Source organism: Caretta caretta, chromosome 2 (assembly GCF_965140235.1).
Source record: "Caretta caretta isolate rCarCar2 chromosome 2, rCarCar1.hap1, whole genome shotgun sequence".
In the NCBI taxonomy this organism is placed as follows: domain Eukaryota; kingdom Metazoa; phylum Chordata; order Testudines; family Cheloniidae; genus Caretta; species Caretta caretta.
Window position 1 is genome coordinate 18,018,778 of NC_134207.1, and position 19,290 is coordinate 18,038,067.

At 41.1% G+C, this 19,290-nt stretch overlaps 1 protein-coding gene across 2 annotated transcripts in view; it reads left to right on the forward strand.

The window, feature by feature from the left end:
- ADCY8 (adenylate cyclase 8) overlaps positions 1-19,290 on the forward strand; it is a 179,563-nt gene that overhangs the window by 106,916 nt on the left and 53,357 nt on the right. Inside the window, exons 6-8 of one of the 2 annotated variants that reach the window (XM_048841661.2) lie at positions 2,567-2,725; positions 8,609-8,879; positions 17,357-17,554. In XM_048841661.2, coding sequence (XP_048697618.2) covers positions 2,567-2,725; positions 8,609-8,879; positions 17,357-17,554 — 628 coding nt within the window. The remainder of the gene's footprint in view (positions 1-2,566; positions 2,726-8,608; positions 8,880-17,356; positions 17,555-19,290) is intronic. The other variant, XM_048841664.2, reaches the window with a different exon arrangement.

A 19,290-nucleotide genomic window follows, 5' to 3' on the forward strand; every position in this document is an offset into this window, starting at 1 on the left:
ATGGAAACTGGTGATTTATCCTTTTGTCCCTAGACATGATCTGTCTAGGTCAGATTTGAGTCTATGATGTGCAGCTCGTGAATTGTGAAACAGCTGTTTATTCTTTGTCTGTCCTAAGGTGTGATCATGCATCATTGCCATTGACTTCAGTGGTAGCAGGACTGGGAGTGTACAAAGAAATAGCAAATTTCAGCCTGCCGTGCACTTTATTTATTCTGAGACTGCCAGCAAGGATATTAATTAGTGCAAACAGTAGTGGGGGGGAGGTCGGTAAGGAAAATTTAGAGTTCATTAATAGTGTTAGATTGAGAGCTCTGAAGACAATACGCTCTTTGTCCTCCCAGTAGGTATAGCACAGGTAACTTAGTTGTGAGCTGCTCCACACTGCCCAGGCAAAGTCCTTGGAAGGACCACCTCTGGGATGCAAAGTTAATTTAGTGTCTCCACGTACACTGCATTGGAATCAGTCTGAAAGGAAGGTACTAATTTAGTGTAAGATCATTGTAAATCCATCTTTTGGCTCAAGTCTTCATCTGGTGGAGCTCCATTTACTTCAGTAGAGCTACATTGATTTAAACCAGCTGATGATCAAGCACATGATTTTCTTTCTGAGACTGTTAACAAAGTTGCCTAGTAATGTCAACTCTGAGAACAATTTTTGTAAAATGGATTTTACCATGATACACACAACAGGGCAGAGCTGAAGGTTGTTTATGCAACTTATCTCTGGCATTTCCTGATTTCCAGACAACTGTAACATTCTCTCAACATAGGCTTTGTGTGCACAATATTCCTTAGACTGGGGAAAAAAATGGCAATGGTGCATGCAAGCTCATAAATCTGGAACTATCTGTATCATGGGCAACCTGGACATGTCATGTCCCATGCCCCTTAGGAGAGCTGCCAAAGTAAGCACTTCTCCTTGTGAACCTGGTATGTTGGGAAGTTGGGGAAGGCATTCTGTTCTTTCCTCAGATCTGGCACATTTAAAACATATCAGAGGAGTGCTTCTTTCTGCAAACCATACAAAGAGCAAAGCAGTGCTCCCTAGCCCTGTCACATTTCACAAGATCTGCCGGGGCTTTGGCACCTTCGCTACATAGCTAAGATAGTCATGCGTGCATACATAACACAACCTCCATTAGCTGCATATTTTATCAGCTTCATGCAAAGCCCTGTGAAAAATGTACTCTGTGAGTGTGCAGGGTACAATTTTCAATTGGGCAAATCTCCAATTTTTACAAGCACACCCCAAGGCTTGGTCTATGCTTAAAATTTAAGTTGACATAGCTACAGCATTCCAGGGTGTGAAAAATCCAGGCTCATGAGAACGATAGCTATGCTGTCCTAATTCCCGATGGAGACACAACTAGGTCAATGGAAGAATGCTTCCATCGACATAGCAACTGTTGCTCAGGTAGGTGGTGGTCCAACAGTAGTGGACAAACAAACCCCTTCCATCGCTGTAGGATGCATCTACATTATAGGTTTATGCTGGTAAAGCTAAGGCACCTGGCTGTGCTGCTATAGTCCCCATAGCGTAGACATGGCCCAAGATACTTCTCTTTAATAAGGCTTATTTCCATGCCAGATTTTAGGTATGCAACCCCAGCCGTTTTGACTTCAGAGCCGCTCAAAAAAGATCACAGGAATTTTTGTTATAATGGGAAATGTATATATTTTTTTCAATCCCTTCATATTCTAAGAAGCATTTTTGTCCAAACCCTCTAACAAATATTTCACCTTTGGGTGAAGACCAACCCTAGAAAATGTCAGCCAGAAAAGGGATGTTTTGGAAAGTAATGAGTTACTCCAAGTAGGAGGAGGATAGAATGAGAACATTGTATATGTTAACTATAATCGCGGCAAAGAGTCCTGTGGCACCTTATAGACTAACAGACATATTGGAGCATAAGCTTTCGTGGGATCTGATGAAGTGGGTATTCACCCACGAAAGCTTATGTTTCAATACATCTGTTAGTCTATAAGGTGCCACAGGACTCTTTGCCACTTTTACAGATCCAGAGAAATACGGCTACCCCTTTGATACTTAACTATAATAGTTTCTCTTGATGTGTTAAATGTTCAATTATGCTTTTATGGGAAAGGACTCCGTGGACCCTACGGTTGCTTCCATTTAAACGTGTCTCTCTCTCTCTCTCTCTCTCCCTCTCTCCTTTGATATTTCTGTAAAATAGGAATAATATGTTTGCCATCAAACCGCAATTAAGCACCTCTGTGATAATCCAGCTTTCAGACCTATTTTATGACTGCATGTACTCTGTGACCCAGAATGTTATCTCTTAATTGTACCAGGCTACCAAGTATCCCTACATGTCAAATTGGTGTTGCATTTTATGGACTATACATTTTTTAAACACGTAAAACCTCTGAATGATGTTAGTTCTGCAGCTGCCCTGTTATCTGACAAGACCTACAGGACAGTTGTTACGATGCAGTAAAGATGTGACTTTTCCATATGGATCATAGTTACAGCCTTCTATGGAGTTGATGGCATGAGCTGATCTTGTATTTCTTTGTGTATTTAACCCCTTAACAAAAACAGGTATGTTAGGTCAAGAACAAAGCATGACATTGACATGCGGATTGGAATACATTCTGGATCAGTGCTGTGTGGGGTGCTGGGCCTACGGAAGTGGCAGTTTGATGTCTGGTCATGGGATGTGGATATTGCAAACAAACTCGAGTCAGGCGGAATTCCTGGGTAAGACGGAGCATGATACCATCAGCTGTATAATTTTTGTGTGCCTTTGACAAATTAACTCTCTTTCCAGTATTTAAATAGGTTTGATGCAATGTTGAAAGCATCCTTCTGGTGATATTTGTAAAATGGCACTTAGCAAAGGCTGGTCAAAAGATTGTCACAAAATACCCATATGTCAGTTCCTCCTCTTAGATAGCCATTGACTGCCCCCACCGCGCCACCCCTGGCATGCAGATCTTCTGGGAAGGTCAGCGGATCTCATTTCCATCGCTGTCTTGCCTGCCATGCAAGCCTGGGTGTTGTGGATCTGGCTGGGGGAAAGAGAATGTTGCTCTTTGCAAATGGTCAGTGATAGTATTCAGTCAATAACTATTCCTAAATGAAGCAGAGCTTACCCGGTCTGGCTTCCAGCCCTGCTGCTCCCTCAGTTTCCTTCCTTTCCCCGTTAATCACACTTCACGCTGCAGCTGTTTTCTCAGTCATTCTTTCCTTTTAAGAGTCTGATTTATTGATGTAAAATACAAAACAACACAGAGCTTACATCCAGCCTTCCTAGCTAGATCATAGACCTTGGGGGCAGGATTCTTGGTCCCAGTCCTCATTGCAAACTTCCTCCCCTCACTCCAGCCTTCCCAGTTGATTCCTGATCTTTGGAGGCTTGCACAATCCAGGCCTTTGCTTGGGACCCTATGGGGAGTGTCTTTTGGAACTCTCCTCCTGCCCCTTTTAGACTCTCCTCTGAATGGTCACAAGCTGTCTCTTATATTTTTTAGCAGACCTGGTTCTGAGTTCCCCCCTCACATGCTCATTATACTAATTTCCTTTACCTGAAGAGCTGAGTTAAACCTGCCACAGGTGAGGGTGAGCCCCAAACCCCTTAAAAGGCCAGCTCACCCTGTGACGCAGTATCGGACATTAGATTTATGGATATACCTTTGGTTCAAGATTCTCTCTTCTGACTAGCATGCAGACTTCACTTCTAAGTCCTTTGGTTCCAAATGCTGGTGTGAGGAACATGGGTGCAGTTTCCCATGATTTTACACAAGATGTGGGAGCATTGTTGCATCCTTCATGAGCTGCCAACCTAATTTCATAGAATTTTGGAAAACTTACCCTGCAGGGATTATTCACAACTAACTTGATGCTTTGAGCTGCTAATCTGTGCTTTGTGACCTTTACAGCAGCAGTTGTATATGTAGGGATATACATGTTGCCATCCATCTGCTTCGTGTTTCTTCATCTGAGATGTCTGCTTCGCCCCAGGGCTGAAAAGTTATTTCTGCCTCATATGACCTGCATCTCAACACATTTTGAGATGCACAATTCCTATCTTTGCTGTGGTGAGTCAACCACTCTCAGTACCCTTTGCAGCCAGACCACTTACGATTTTGGAGATCTGTTAAGGTCAAGCAATTGTGCCATGCTGGCCTCAGAAATCCCTGTTGAAGCTCTGGTCCTGTTCCTGTTGGTGTATCTGGGAAAAGTCCTATTTACTTTAATGTTGCAGGGTCAGGACCTTGGAGCATAGAAGCAACATCTGGGGAAGTCTGGAACAGATGAAGTTTAGTGTGACTGCCAGTTCTTGCAGTGGGAGTTGTGCTTAACTAGTTCGGTCTTTAAGTGCCTTAGAACACCCCCTTCTACCTAGATCTGCCTTAAGCAATGCATGGAAAAACCATGTTTCCAGGCTGTTGTAGAGATATTGCAGATACAGTACCCCCGCCCCCATACTGACTGCCGAATAATTGTCTTTAAAGTCTGTGGGAAATGAGTCATTTTACCAATCTGTTGGTATTGCCTGTAATTGGTTTCTAAGTATTTGCAAAAAGAAAAGGAGGACTTGTGGCATCTTAGAGACTAACCTTAGTCTCTAAGGTGCCACAAGTCCTCCTTTTCTTTTTGCGAATGCAGACTAACACGGCTGTTACTCTGAAACCTTTCTAAGTATTGGTTTTTAAAGTGTAGTTATGCTCAGAAAAATGACTCCTCCTTTCCCAACATATATGATCTGTATGTGCCTGAGTCACATGTGCACACAGGAGTGACAAAACCCTTTCATTAGTGTTACCACCACAGAACCAATACAGGAACAAGCTGCATCATACTCAGCCTGGTCTTCATTAGCAAAATGATCAAGCCAAGTTCTGCTTCCCAAATCTGTATTGTAGTGGGTTGAATTTCACCCCTTCACTGAAAGTGCACAACACAAAGCCTATGCATTTATACATAGGGCCTACCAAATTCACAGCCATGAAATACTCATCACAGACCGTGAAATCTGGTCTCCCCCCATGAAATCTGGTTTTTGTGTGCTTTTACCGTATATACTATACAGATTTCATGGGGGAGACCAGAGTTTCTCAAACTGGGGTTCTGACCCAAAAGAGTGTTCTGGGGCAGGGGGTCACAAAGTTATTTTGGGGGGGTTGCAGCATTGCTTCCCTTACTTCTGTGCTGCCTTCAGAGCTGGGCGGTCAGAGGGCGGTGACTTTTGGCCAGGCGCTCAGCTCTGCAGGCAGCAGCGCAGAAGTCAGGGTGGCAGTACTATACCAGGCCGTCCTTCCTTCTGCACTGCTGCTGGCGGGGCGCTGCCTTCAGAGCTGGGCTCCCGGCCAGCAGCTGCCGCTCTCCAGCCGCCCAGCTCTGAAGGCAGCGTCGCCGCCAGCCGCAGTGCAGAAGTGAGGGTAGCAGTACTGCACCCCCCCTACAATAACCTTGCAACCCCCCCGCAACTCCTTTTTGGGTCAGGACCCCGACAATTACAACACTGTGAAATTTCAGATTTAAGTAGCTTAAATCATGAAATGTACAATTTTTAGCATCCTATGACAGGGAAATTGACCAAAATGGACCACGAATTTGGTAGGGCCCTAACCATATAAATCCCACCTAGGCCCTCAATAGTGGGGCTTAGTGGGACTTCAGTGGTGCATAGATTGAAACCTGGCCCTTAGCTTGCAAGGGGGTGAATTTCACACCTAGTGACTAGGAGCACAAAGAATACACCTTGACTTTCAGATCTCAGATGCAGTTTGCTGCAATGAAAGATCAATCATTTCTGTCTTCCTTAGGGCATGTCTACACAAGCACTTGCTGTGCAGCTAGCTGGGGTGTTAATCTACAGTGCTCTAGCGTCCCGCACACTAAGTGTCCGTGTGGGACCATGCTGCTGCTCAGTAAAAGTTTCCTAGTGCACTTTGACCTACGGCTGTTTCAAACCACAGTACGGCACCAGAGAACTTTTCATGTACATAAGCACAGTACACACAGACAGCTAGTGCGTGGCATTCTGGAGCTCTGTAGATTTTTATTGCAGCTTGGCATACAATGTTTGTGTGGATGTGCTCTAAAATGAGCAAATGGATCCAGAACCCACTGATAGAGAATACATACGGAATCCCAGAATATTATTTTTAGAGTCACTTTTCTGTGTATTAAAGTCAGGGCTGTTATTTCTAATACATGATATGTGTCACTGTGCATTATGGAATTAACCTTTTTGTTCCTGCATAAGACATAGATGATAACTGATTTTTCAAGATACCTATTTATGAATACGTTCAAAAGTCTTGGGTCTGATTCCGGTCTTACCTTTTCTAAAACGGGTTAGATCCGTTGACTTCAATGCGAGTGTTCCTGATGTACACATTTTAAGTGAGCCCAGAATCAGGCCACTTCAACATACATTTTAAATGGATGAAGAAAAATCAAATGCATGTAAGGTGGAACCAAAACCCATTCTTGACTCCACCAGCTGGTTTATTAATATTTTGTCCCAGTATGTTTATTAAATCAGTAGCCAGGATCACAGCTCTACTGAGCGCTGTTATCGTTTCCATTATAAGCCCCACATTTCAGGAGTTTATAATGCAATCTTCTGAAATTATATTAGACTAAAACTCAGCACAAAGATAGTCACCCTAGCAACTAATGTATTATCTTCTTTTCTTTTTTTATTTAGTCCCTTACTTAAATTAATTTAGCCTTTTTGGATTTATAAGCTTGGAAACAAAGTCTGTTTCTCAGGTAGAGACTATTTGTTTTTTCAAATCCAGGCCAAATGCTGCTTACCGTCTGGAAACAATTTTTACAGTAATTTTATTGTTAGAGACCATTCATCTCGGGGGAAATTTTGGAAAAAACAATGGTTCAGATCCTCTTCTGAGTTAAATTGGCATAGATGCATTGACTTCCATTCAGCTACATTGATTTATATCGGCTGAAAATCTGGCCCTGGGTTTTAAATGGATTGAGATGTAAATATTTCAAATTTCTTGGGTTTTTTATTGTGAAATTATGTTTCATATTATATATAGCTCCTGATTCTGTGTTTTTCTGGATTCTTTCACTTCCAGGCACTTCAGAGGAGTTAAGTGTAATCAGCAACTTGGAGGAGGTAGTCACTAACACAAAGGGTTAAACCCATACCCTTTTTACTACACAAATTTCGAGGTCTATCGCTAGGATTTTACATAGTATAAATCTGCAATGGCACCAAATAGGCCGCAAAACAAGGGTTGCAAAGAGGTGGGATGGGAAATATTATGGGCCAGAGTCTGAGCTGGTGTAAACCAGCACAGAGCTATTGAAATCAATGCCAGGTTACACCACTGCAAAATCTAGCTCTGTGTATCTCCTGCATATGTTACTCCTGGGGGAATTCTGTTCCAAAAGATTAAGAATTCTGCACACACTATTCTGTTTGTTAAAATAACACAATAGAATCATGCCAGTTTCAATTAGTTAGGTAATTTATTTCAAAATACCTGTCAGCAAGTAATAATACAGACCAAAAAAAAAAGATCCAGGAAATGTTTTCTGACAAATAGATTCCTCACTAGGTGTATTAATGCAGAACTTCAAGTAACTCATTTAAACTACCATACGAAAACATATTCCTGCACCTCTCAGAAGCAGTGCAAAGCCTTCGGGGGGGGGGGGATAGGGAGGAGGGCAGCACACGGAGCCCCGTGGCCTCCTCGCCTAGGAGCCGGACCAGCTGCTGGCCACTTCCGGGGCACGGTGCAGTGTCAGAACAGGTAGGGACTGTCTTAGCCGGGCAGCACTGCCAAGGGGACTTTTAACAGCCCGGTCGGAGGTGCTGACCAGAGCCGCGACGACCCAGTGCCTTACATTCCGCCACCCAGTACTGGTTCATGATCCGCAGTTTGAAAACCACTGCTCTGGCTCACACTGAATAGTACCTCACTCTGGGGGTAGTCTGATGGCAATCAATGGGACTGTTCCTGGAGTAAGGTCCTACTTATCTTAAGGGCATCAGGTTCTGGTATTAAAGCCCCAGTCCTGCAATCTGATCCATGTTAGCCTGGTGATGGTCTGATACCACTGCATACCATGCTCACCAATAGTGTCTCATTGTTTTCTTGTACTCCCTCCTCAGTCTGTCGGTATCCATTTGTTGTCCCTTGCCCTATACTTGGATTGTAAGCACTTTGAGGCAGGGACTGTCTGTTTGTGTGTATAGTACCTAGCACAATGGGGTCCTGGTGCGTGGCTGGGGCTCCCGAGTGAGACTTCAATCCAAATAATTTAATAATAATAATAATAATAATAATATAGGCAGATCCCTACACCTGCATGGAATCCCAAGAAGTGAATGGGGCTCCATGCTGGTGCCAGTGTTTGCCCTTGGGCTCCCACTGCAGAACTGGAGCCTGTGTTTATAAAGAAATTTGGGGATCATGAGTGATTACACAGCACCTCTAAAATGTAACCATTTATAATGTTTAATTATCGTAAAATCATATGTAATACCAAAAAGAGCATTTATCTATAATGTTAAATAATGATGTAAAGCTCTTGATAGTCCTTCCTGTCAAAATATGCAATCAGCATTTAGTACCACTTGTGTCATACACGCAGGAGGATCCACATCTCCAAAGCCACTCTGGACTGCCTGAATGGGGATTATAAAGTTGAAGAAGGACATGGTAAAGAAAGAAACGAATTCTTAAGGAAACATAACATTGAGACCTATTTAATAAAACAGCCCGAGGAGAGTCTGTTGACTTTGCCTGAAGACATTGTGAAAGAATCTGTCAGCATCTCAGACAGGAGAAACAGTGGGGCAACATTTACAGAAGGATCATGGAGCCCTGAACTCCCATTTGATAACATAGTGGGAAAACAGAACGTAAGTCAAATTTTCCTTAATGTCATCAACTATGAAAGCATGCTTGAATGCGTCTCAATAATGAAAGCCTCAGAGGAAACAAATTCATCTTTAACCTTTTCTCTAACATTTACTGCAACTGTAGATGATTAAACAAATCACCTCAGGACAGAATTAACCTATGTATCAGAATCGGGGAAATGCCAAGGTTTCATGACGAGAAGGGGCAGGGGTTGGGTTTTTTTGGTCCAACTAAAATTAAATACTCTGCAGCTGAGTTTTAATTGTACCAAACCTCAAAGTAGTTAATTAAATGTAAAACCAATGTCCTTAAATGACACGAGATGGGCAAGTCACCATGTGTAACCTCTATTTAACCAACACACTATATTTTCAGTGCACTGCTGTATTCATTGTCAAAGTCAAGACAAGTAGGTGTATGCTGTGTGGGATATGCAAACATAGCGATGCATGAGTCCAAGTAAAGATATTTGGACTAATACGCACCTTGTGATAACAGTATCATTATTCTTCACATTCGTTCTTTATTAGCTTAAAAAAAAGTCCTGGATGTAATTATGGTTCCCTGACAGGGGGTTACTGGAATCTTGACTAGCTAAGGAGAAGTAGGGAGCAATAACATGAAAGAAATGTCTCTCTAGATTGCTCTCAATCAGACCCTTTTCAAAAGCATTTTATGTAAGTTGTACGCATCCTGGGGATCCAATAATTTTTCACAGTCCTAAAATCAGTTATGAAACCTGTCTGCTTAAAACGAATTAAAGATGAAAAGGTTAAAATGCCCTAAGACACCACTCTTTCTACTGCATTTGAAAGATTGATGAGTCATAGTGAAACAAGATCAGTTTGAGTTGCTTTCCATTGGTATGTGAGAGATCTATAATGACATATTTTCTTTCTTTTGCTGCATGTACTTAGTCCTAGTCGGCTGAAACGTCTGTAGAACTTAAAGCTTTATTGTATGAAGATCTTGCTTCGTCAACTGTCTCTTGCTTAGAGTGATAAACCCTCACAAGTGATCAATTCTTTGTGAAAAGTCTTTGCCCTTTCAGACTAAAATGGTGCATGGTACAGTTTGCGGTTACATAAAACATACGTTTTATATGGGTATTTGCTTATCTGCATGTATAACTCCTTTCAGCTCTCACATCATTTTGTCAGCTTATATCCCTATTTTCATTCCATTGGGAATGAAAGAGTGCATGTGTGTTGCTAAAATTAACTTCTCTCAACATTCTCCCTTTCTTTGTTCTTTCCCTTTCCGATTTCTGTAGGCCAAAAAAAAAAATGTTGCAGATTGGGCTATTCTCCCATTGTCCATATTCTCAACTGTACCTTATCATGGTGCTAACAATGAAGAAAAAGAGCTATTGTTTTATACCATTGTTGACCTCCTTCCATCTAACAAGCCCATAAAAAGTCTGTGAAAATGACTGAAAGGTGTATCAATGCATGTATCTTCAAAGGGATTTGCACCTTATGGCTACAAAACGAATCTAAATCAACAGAAGATGGCTTCTCCCTATTTTGATTGACTATTATTTATCCCAGTATTAAAAACATAAACCATTTTTACTATATAACAGTTAATTAGCTGGGTAGATGCTCTAATTAGCCAATCACTGCATGCATGACTCAATTGTGTAATTTTCAATTGTAAAGTCAATATAGTGTGCATTATTGTTCATTAATAGTGGGCTGCAGCTAATATAATCTTAGAAATCAGATGGCATCTTTGAATTATGCTAGTAATTTGTATCTTTCTCCAAGGGCTGGTCAGCCTTGGACAGATTAAGCATTTAATAATGTTAATTATCAGCAGAAAGATCAATTGTAGCAGAGGAGGTTAGAGATGCAAGAAGCAGCTGTTCAACAGCGAAGCACTGGATCTGCTTTAGTATTTGCCAGTTCCTTTCAAATGTCCTCACTAAAAAATTATCAGTTACAACAAGATTTGGGTAACTCAACTCATCTGGTACCTGTGGCTTAATTCTAGGTCTTGCCGAGTCTATTTGAATCTGACAGATTAGAGTCTCTTCTGATTTCTCTCCTCCAAGCCCCAATTCATCACATTTCAAATTCTTTTCCCTAATTTATTTTGGACTGGTAGCGTATGCGAGTGGCGGGGAGTGGAGGTATGAGATTTGATTTAGAGGCCAAATAAGCCATCTACACATCACACACATGTAGAAAAGCTAAAGTTACCAGGCTTGTGACTTAGGTTTGGTTGTGAATTACGCCGAGGTTGTGAGTGGCCATAATGAAATTTAGTCCATGTCCAATATTCCTGGACTGTAAGGCTAGTGGAATGGAGCTATTAGCATGGGTGGGCCCTTCTGTAAAGCACAGACAGTCTCCAATCCCTGTGGTATATGGATAGTTGGTGGAATTGGATTCTCTGTCTGTGCTTTACAGAAGTTGAAACCAAGGGCAGAATATGGCCCCTGATGTTACTCTGAAGAAATTTGACACAAATGGGATGCAGTTACAAACATGCTAATCTGACAGCTTTGTGGTGAATGCACATATTCTAGTGATTGTTTTGGTGACTGTTACCAATGCAGACATCTAATAAACAATGTATAAAGAATTCCATTGATTTTAGAGAAGTATGAACAACTGTTGTAAAGATCAGGAGTCAAACATAAAAGGGCAGGGGGTCATAAAGTGCAGGAGACGTAGATACAATTCCTAGTGTCAACCTCTTATTTTGGTGCCAAAAGCCCCTATGAAATAGTTTTACAGGATTGAATAGACAATGGAAACCTGTCTTTTGTTATTTTAATCATCCTGTAGTGTTTAACAAAAAATCATATCCCTGCTGTAGCACTCCACTGTAAAAAAGAAACTTACAGAAAGGATATATTGCTCTCTATTCAATTTTATTACTTTTAGAATAATTTTCATAGAATTCTGTTTCATGCTTATGCAGTTCTGTAGGACTTCGACATAGAGCATCTTTAGCTGCTTCCATATCTTTGTGAATCTGGCCCTTGGGCTAGGAATATATGATGACAAAATGGAGCAGAGGGAATACTTCCTATTTTTTTCAAAAATGTGTGTATTTTTATTTTGAAAACTAACTTTTTAAAATTTGACCTCTGATTCCTGTACTTCAATATATTTCTGCACCCTCTGTTTTCAATGTATCTTATTTTATGTCTGTTTTTGCCCTCTCACGCTTTTTGGTCTTTTCACTTTGAAGTCCAGATTCTGCCCTCTGGTGTCAATGTTATCTCATCTAGAGGTGGAACTTGAACCTGAGAGCTTGTGCCTGTGTCATACACTACAAGACTCAAGCAATTAACCCATGTTCGAAAAGGAAACATTCAGCTCAGTGAACGGGAATTCGAATGCACCATCTTTTTTAGCTAATGGTAGTATGAGTAGCCTGTCTACATTTGCATTACATCATGCTGAAAACACAGCCCTTAAGGTCCACCAGAGTGTCATTTCTTCTGGCTAATAAATCAGGAGGCAAAACAAAACTCTGTTGGCACCACAGTCAGTTGTCCAAGATTCCACTTGGCCAAGTTTTATATTCCGAATAACTAAGTTGACTCTGGATCTTTTTTGTTTACACAACAAAACCAATCCCAATTCCACACTAATTGGATATAGATAATATTGTAATTAGATTTAGTACTAAATTACAATTCAGCTGGAATATGTTGAATCAAAAGTATTTAAACCTACCCCCTGAAACTCACTCCGTGTTTTTTCTTGTATTTTTTCAGTTACAAAAAAAATAAGGAACCCTGGGTTAATGGGAAGTATTCTACTACTTCTTCCAACATTATTTGGGCCTAAACCCATATTCCCTGTCTATGCAAAACTACCACAGGCATCACTGGGAGATGACAAGTAATGGGCCTGTCTCACGCAACTCTTTTATATCAAAGTACGAGCCTCTTGAGTTGAGATAACCCAAATATTTGAAGTAATATGATTGCAAGGTGTTAACATGCTAAGGCCCAAAACCTAGTCACAATGAAGTCAATGGAAATTTTGCTGTTGGTTTCAACGCGATAAGGATTCGCAGCTGAAGCATTAAACAACACTGGGAAATGCATTGTACTGTCAAACTGGAAAAGTTTTGTGTGAAAAACAAATTATAACAACTTCACTTGGGTGGCGGTAATAGGCATGAGAAAAATTGGAAACCATGTGCTGAACTGCATTATTCATGCCTTTTGATCCGCCTCACTAGATCTCTGTTTAGTAATCCTCGCCCTCCCTTGGAACATACTTGTAATTCCAAATCTCTTGACAACATCAAACAATGCCTATTTTAAACCTATCAACTTACTGGATGTTTCCTCCTTTCCCTTAATATTACACTGGTCTGAGGTACAGGATGGGCACCAGGAAGAGATCCTCAGCTGATGTAAATTGTCAAGACAATGTACTCCCAACTGATCTGCCCCATGGGATGAAATCCTGGTTCCATTGAAATCAATGGCAAAACTCCCAGGACTTTAACAGGGCTAGGATTTCAACCCGGACTAATGCAGGGGTAAGGTTAGATATACTGTGGTCCTGCAGCGTAACACATAGGAGCTTTGTGTGGTTAGAAAGGGGATATTGCCCTATTTTCCCATGGGATATACAGCACTTGCATCTCACCCTGGAAGGGCTAGTGATATCTGCATGGATGATCTCACTTAAGTCATTCTTAGAGTTTTCTAAAAATATATTCATTATTACTTTCCTCTTCAGTACAGCTGGACTCGTGATATTAAAGGAGCTTGGTTTTACAGGCAGAGGGAAGTGAAATATCGTTCCCATGCAGTATTTCAAATCTCTCTGAAACATTTCTAAAGTTGTTTTTTTTGTAACACATCTTCATCTGTGTTTGAGTAGAACCTCGTACACTAGTTCCCTGATTCTGAATGGAGTCTTAAGGTGCTACTGTAGTGTAAATGCTGATGATCATGATATATAGAATATGTCATTGCATGATATAAAGGTTTCAGTGCTGTTCATTTGGGAGGTTAGGCCTAACTCCTGAGTACAATGGCTATCCCCAAACTCAGGTCAATAAAACCTTTAGAGCACACCGTTGCATGCATGCACATTTGTGCATATGACAGACAGACACAGAACCGTTGCCTTTAAAAAAAAAAAAGACATTTGCCAACCGTTAACCACACTCATATCATGGACACTAGTTTTTCCCTAGACTTAGAAGAATAAATAAATGTGATAACTCTACAGTAGGGCATCTGTGGCAAACGTGGAACTGTTTTGTTTTGACCACTGTATATACAATGCTTTCTCTGCCAGTAGGGGTGTGACTGAAAGCACTATGTCTTGTCTTTCAATGTCACTCACTAATATGGAAAAACAAATCCTTAGGTCCAGATTCTGCCACCCTCACTAATATTCAGTAGTACTTTACTCTGCAAATAGCCCTGTTGGTTTCAATGGGATTACTCGAGGAATAAGAACTACTCTGGATGAATAAGGGTGGCGGCATCTGGCCCTCAGTAGTTATATGGATCACCAGTATTTGTTCCATATAGCTGCTGACCAGACAGCATCATAGGCTTGGTGGGGAAGCAAGTATTCCACATTGGTTCCCCTAGCAAATGCAGAACAAAGCATGGGATGTGCTGGCACAAGTGGATTAGAGCACATACCTTGGTCAATGACACACAGATAACCTTTTATTACTTGATTTTTATTGCCCATTAGGGAGAAGCTGTTTGTGTCAGTGTCTTTGTTTGTGTGAGAGAGAAAGATGGACATATTACATCATGTTCAGCTGGGATTTGTCCTTCTTTTTCCCGGAGAAATATGGATTGTTTCAATCCGCTTCCCTCCTTGTCCCACTGCAAATTGCATTGTGGCCCCTGTCATGATTAGGTGGCATATTTAGTCACCAGTAGTTCTAAACCAATTAGTTAATATACGCAGCAACAAAGCAGCATGATTCTTCACTTCACATTAAGCCAAATAATTTTAGTTACCTGCTGAGGTGAGGTGAGATAATTTGCCCCAATTAATCAAGAGTTACCCTGCTAAAACATCAGGCACTTGTCTCCCTCTGTTTCCAGCAGAGCTGGACTTAATTCTGAAGAGACCAAAACACTTCAGCCTCTGAAGTGATCCTGTTCTTATAGAGACCAAGCACTGCTTCAAGCCTCCATCCCTGTAACAGAATATCCATAATAGCTTCGCCACAGATCCCAAGTTTAAATTAACTCCTTCAAGTCTGGAGAATGACTAATATACCTCTAAAGAAAGGATGTTATTAGGTGTGATCCACAACACATTGCAATCACATTTTCTAATGTTCCTAAAATCTCAAATCTCATGATCCAGGGCTTCTCCCAATCACCTGTAGGGATCAGAAAGGACCCTTATTTTTTTTTTCTCCTTCCTCTGAAGTATCAGAGATGTCCATACCTGCAGATGGAACACTTGGCAGAGTGGGCCAGTGATTTGAGGTGGTACTGAGCATTGTGTCTCTCAGCTTGGCTGGCTGGTTCATGCTCACATGCTCTGGGTCTAACTGATCGCCATATGTGGGGATGGGAAGTTATTCCCCCAGATCAAATTGGCAGGGACGCTGGTTGTGGTTTTTTCTACGGCATGGGGCATGAATGCCAAAATCATCTGGGTATATATCACTGAAAAACTCCTTGTCACTGCTGGGGCCTCAGGCATTTGTGCACCTCGGTCCTTCCTGTTCTCTGCCTGTGGCATGCAATAGTTTAAGCCATAGACAGCTATAATACTTTGATCTAATTCTGGTTGATAGGGTTGGTCTGGGGATGGCTAGCTGGAGTTTATTGGCCTGTGATTTACAAGAGGTCAGATTAGACGTTCTGGTGGTACCTTCTGGCATGAAACTCTGACTCTAGAAAGATTCCTAATGATTTCACTGGAATCTGCCCTTAATGCATACATCTTAACTTTTGCATACCAGCGATAAGATGGGGACCTAGATATGTCTGAAAGTTTTTATGGTAATGTTTAATTGATTTCCCTTTCCGAAAATTTGGTAGTGCTGCCTTTTTTGTGACTAAGTAAAAGGGCTTCTCAAAACATTTAAAGGGTGAAATCCAGCCGTATTGAAGTCAAGAGCAAAATCCCCATCAACGTCAATATTGGAAGGGATTTGAGCCATAGTGTGTTAAGCTCTTTTGGCTTTCTGTGTTCTAAAGTTTCTCTTCTAATTATGCAGTGTAAGAGAGCAATTTACTATTCAGGATTATTTCATCCTTGGCCTCTGTACCAGGACTTCAAATAAGGTTGCCACTTCAGCTGTATTTTGTGGTGGTAATTAGGCTAAAACCACTCTCATTTCTTATGTGCTACTCAACATTTATCAGAAGGTAACAGCTTAAGATCGTTTCTGTCCATGCTCTGAATTTGGACCAGGGAAAGACTCCATATTCCATTATCTGCATGGAGTCTCCTAATCAATAAAAATTGCCTTATGGGTTCAAACCACTGGTCCATCTAGACCAGTATTATGTCTGCTGCAGCGGGCAGTACCAGATACATCAGAGGAGCCCTGCAACAGGCAGCTGTGAATTAACCTGCCCACAAGGAACATTTCTTCCTAACCCCTAATAATTAGAGGTTGTCTTGTACCCTAAAGTTTGAGAGTTTATATCCCTTCTACTCACTAGCATTTTTTTAAACATTGGGACTATAGCAGACAATAATGTTTAAGTTTTCCCGTTCAGTCTGCTGTCTTGTGGTTTGCATAATGAATTGCTACACTGGGTTGAGTTACTCCTTCATGGAATTAAATTCTACATCTGTTCTCAAAGTTAAACACTACTCTTACTATCTCCACCATCTGTCCTTTTCGAAACTTCACAGAAATCACTTGCGTCATCAGTGATGGAAAAGGACAATTTAAATGATCTACAAAAAAATCTACCACAGTTACGACCATGAAAAGTGATGTATATGAATGATGTTAACCAATATGGCATAACTGTGATCTACATATGCTGGTTGGAACATACCAATGTAGAGAAGCTCACTGTCTGTTTGAAAGCATATGAACAGGCACATGGTGAGGCAGACAGGGACGTTTCTCTTTCTTTCTCCTCCCCTCCAAAATATCTGTTCCCTGACTATACACATCCAGTAACTTCACTGTCTTTTCTCCTTTACATATTTTCTGTGAATTCTATTCTAATTTGCTGAGACTGACCACTGAATTCAGTCCCCTGTTTCCTTGGTAATGCAGCGGCAAAATCTGGAAACATTACAATGATATAGTTCAGTGGAACCACAAACATAAAGGCCCCTACAAAACGTGACACGAAAGCAGCCACCTACTATACTGTATGTGTTTAGTGGAACAGACGTTATTTTAAACTTCTGTAGGTTTCATTGAATGAATTGCATGAAATGCTGTTACGGTTTGCAATGCAACATAATCTAAAACATTGCATTTTTAACCCAAGGGGACCAGCAGGTTTATTCTGTTTGCATGTGCTTTCCCCTAGACTCTGGCTGCCCTAACAAGAAATTCAATAAATCTGCTTCCAAACCATCTTGCACAAGCTTTGCATGTCCAGTCTGGGCCCGAGGAAATTAACAAGCGAATAGAGCACACCATCGACTTACGGAGTGGCGATAAATTGAGAAGAGAGCATATCAAGCCTTTCTCACTGATGTTTAAAGACTCCAGCCTGGAGCATAAGGTAGCTGGGTCTTGATAGCTGCATTTTTCCAATTCAAATTGTCTTAAATGTCCACTGAATTAGAGACAATAGCTCTAGGTTCTAGCTTTGTTTTGTTTTGTTTTGTTTTTTAGAAGACACGATTGAACCGAAGGTCATTCTACTCCTTGATGAGTCAGTTCCAAAGCTAGCAAATCCCTACTAGTGAGCCAAGGGCTGCTTTTGAAGAAAAGTGAAAGCTGTTTGCCAGCTTTTTAATTGGATGATGAGTCAAAGCAGAGCTTACTTTTTAAAATGAGGCTGCTTGGGCACAAAAACCGGGAGCAAGCATGTCAATAAAATGATGCTTCTCCTTAGGAAAATAAAAAAAAAAAGAGGATAGATAGTATAGAAATCTATTCCCCCTTTTTGGTGACACAATCCCACCCGAAATCCTAGTCAATTGCTATTTTTTATTTTGAGTCAAAACCACTCTATCAAATCTTTGTTTTAGTCCCGAAATTAAAGAAACGTTCTACTTCTGAGGGATAAATATTGTTTTCTCATGTCTCATGTTGCTCCTGAGCTGCAGTATGATCCCACCCGAATCTTGTCTCTTGTCTGCATTCAAAAGCACATATATATTTCAGTTTGAAAGTGGGGGGGAGGGGAATGGAAAAGCGAGCTCGTCCAGTGTTCCTTGCAAACTAATTGTGTTGGTTCTTTTCATTGGTTTCAAATGACTTCATCAACCCAGAGAATAACAAAGTGCTCAGTGTCAGCAGTGATAGTCTTATGGTCAGGTATATGCCTAATTGGAGAAGGGGGAGGGAGAGAAACAGCATGGAAGTTGCACGCTTGAGGAGTCTTGCTGTCCATCAGTGCTTTAACATCTGTTGAGCAACAGCTCAAGGTACATTCGCTCAACTCATGTAGGCAGATCCTCAACTGGTGTAAATTGTCATAGCTCCATTGACTTCCACAGAATTATAATAATTGACAGCAGCTAGGGGCCTGTCCCATAGACATCTGCGAGCAATTTGAGTCTGATCCCACATTCCGGACTCAGGCAATACTCTGATTACAGACCTTGCTCTCATTAAGTAGGAACTTCTCCTCCTGAAACCCTTGCTGTCATTGAATCGTACATTACTTTGCAAAAGACCCCACTGAAGAAAAGAGGACTGACTATTCAAGAAGTAAGTTACTACTCAATACGAGCAAAGCCTCAATCTGGCCCAAAGTAAATAGGAATTTTCCAGAATCAAGTCCTATGTTAGGGGCATTGTTTTGTTAAACCTGCCTGCCAGCTCAGACTCCACAATCAGCAATGACAGGAAAATTCCAGACAGAAAATTTGGGATCTAATTTAAATTCGGTTTAAGCAGGGCAAGAAAAAACCCACCCATCACATCTCATAGGTCAGATTTCAAATATTAACAAGGTGTTAAATTATATCTAAATGACGGAAAGGTGTCTGTCAAAAAGTCAGCATTTGTTAGTGGTTGCAACACCTGTTGCTCTCAGTATGGTACCTCAGAGAGCACAGTGCCATAACTGTTGGTAAATTATGACTTTTTTAATGATAACCATTGTATATCCGCATTTCTAGTCCATGCAGAACCAGCAGGCACAGAATATGAAAAAATGAAGAACGTCTTTTAAAAGTGAACTGGAATAGTTTCAACTTTCTGAATCTGCTTTTTTCAAGTACTGGGTAGAAGTAGATTCAGATAGATTATGTTATCTGATCTGGTTTGTTCAGAGCTAATAATTAG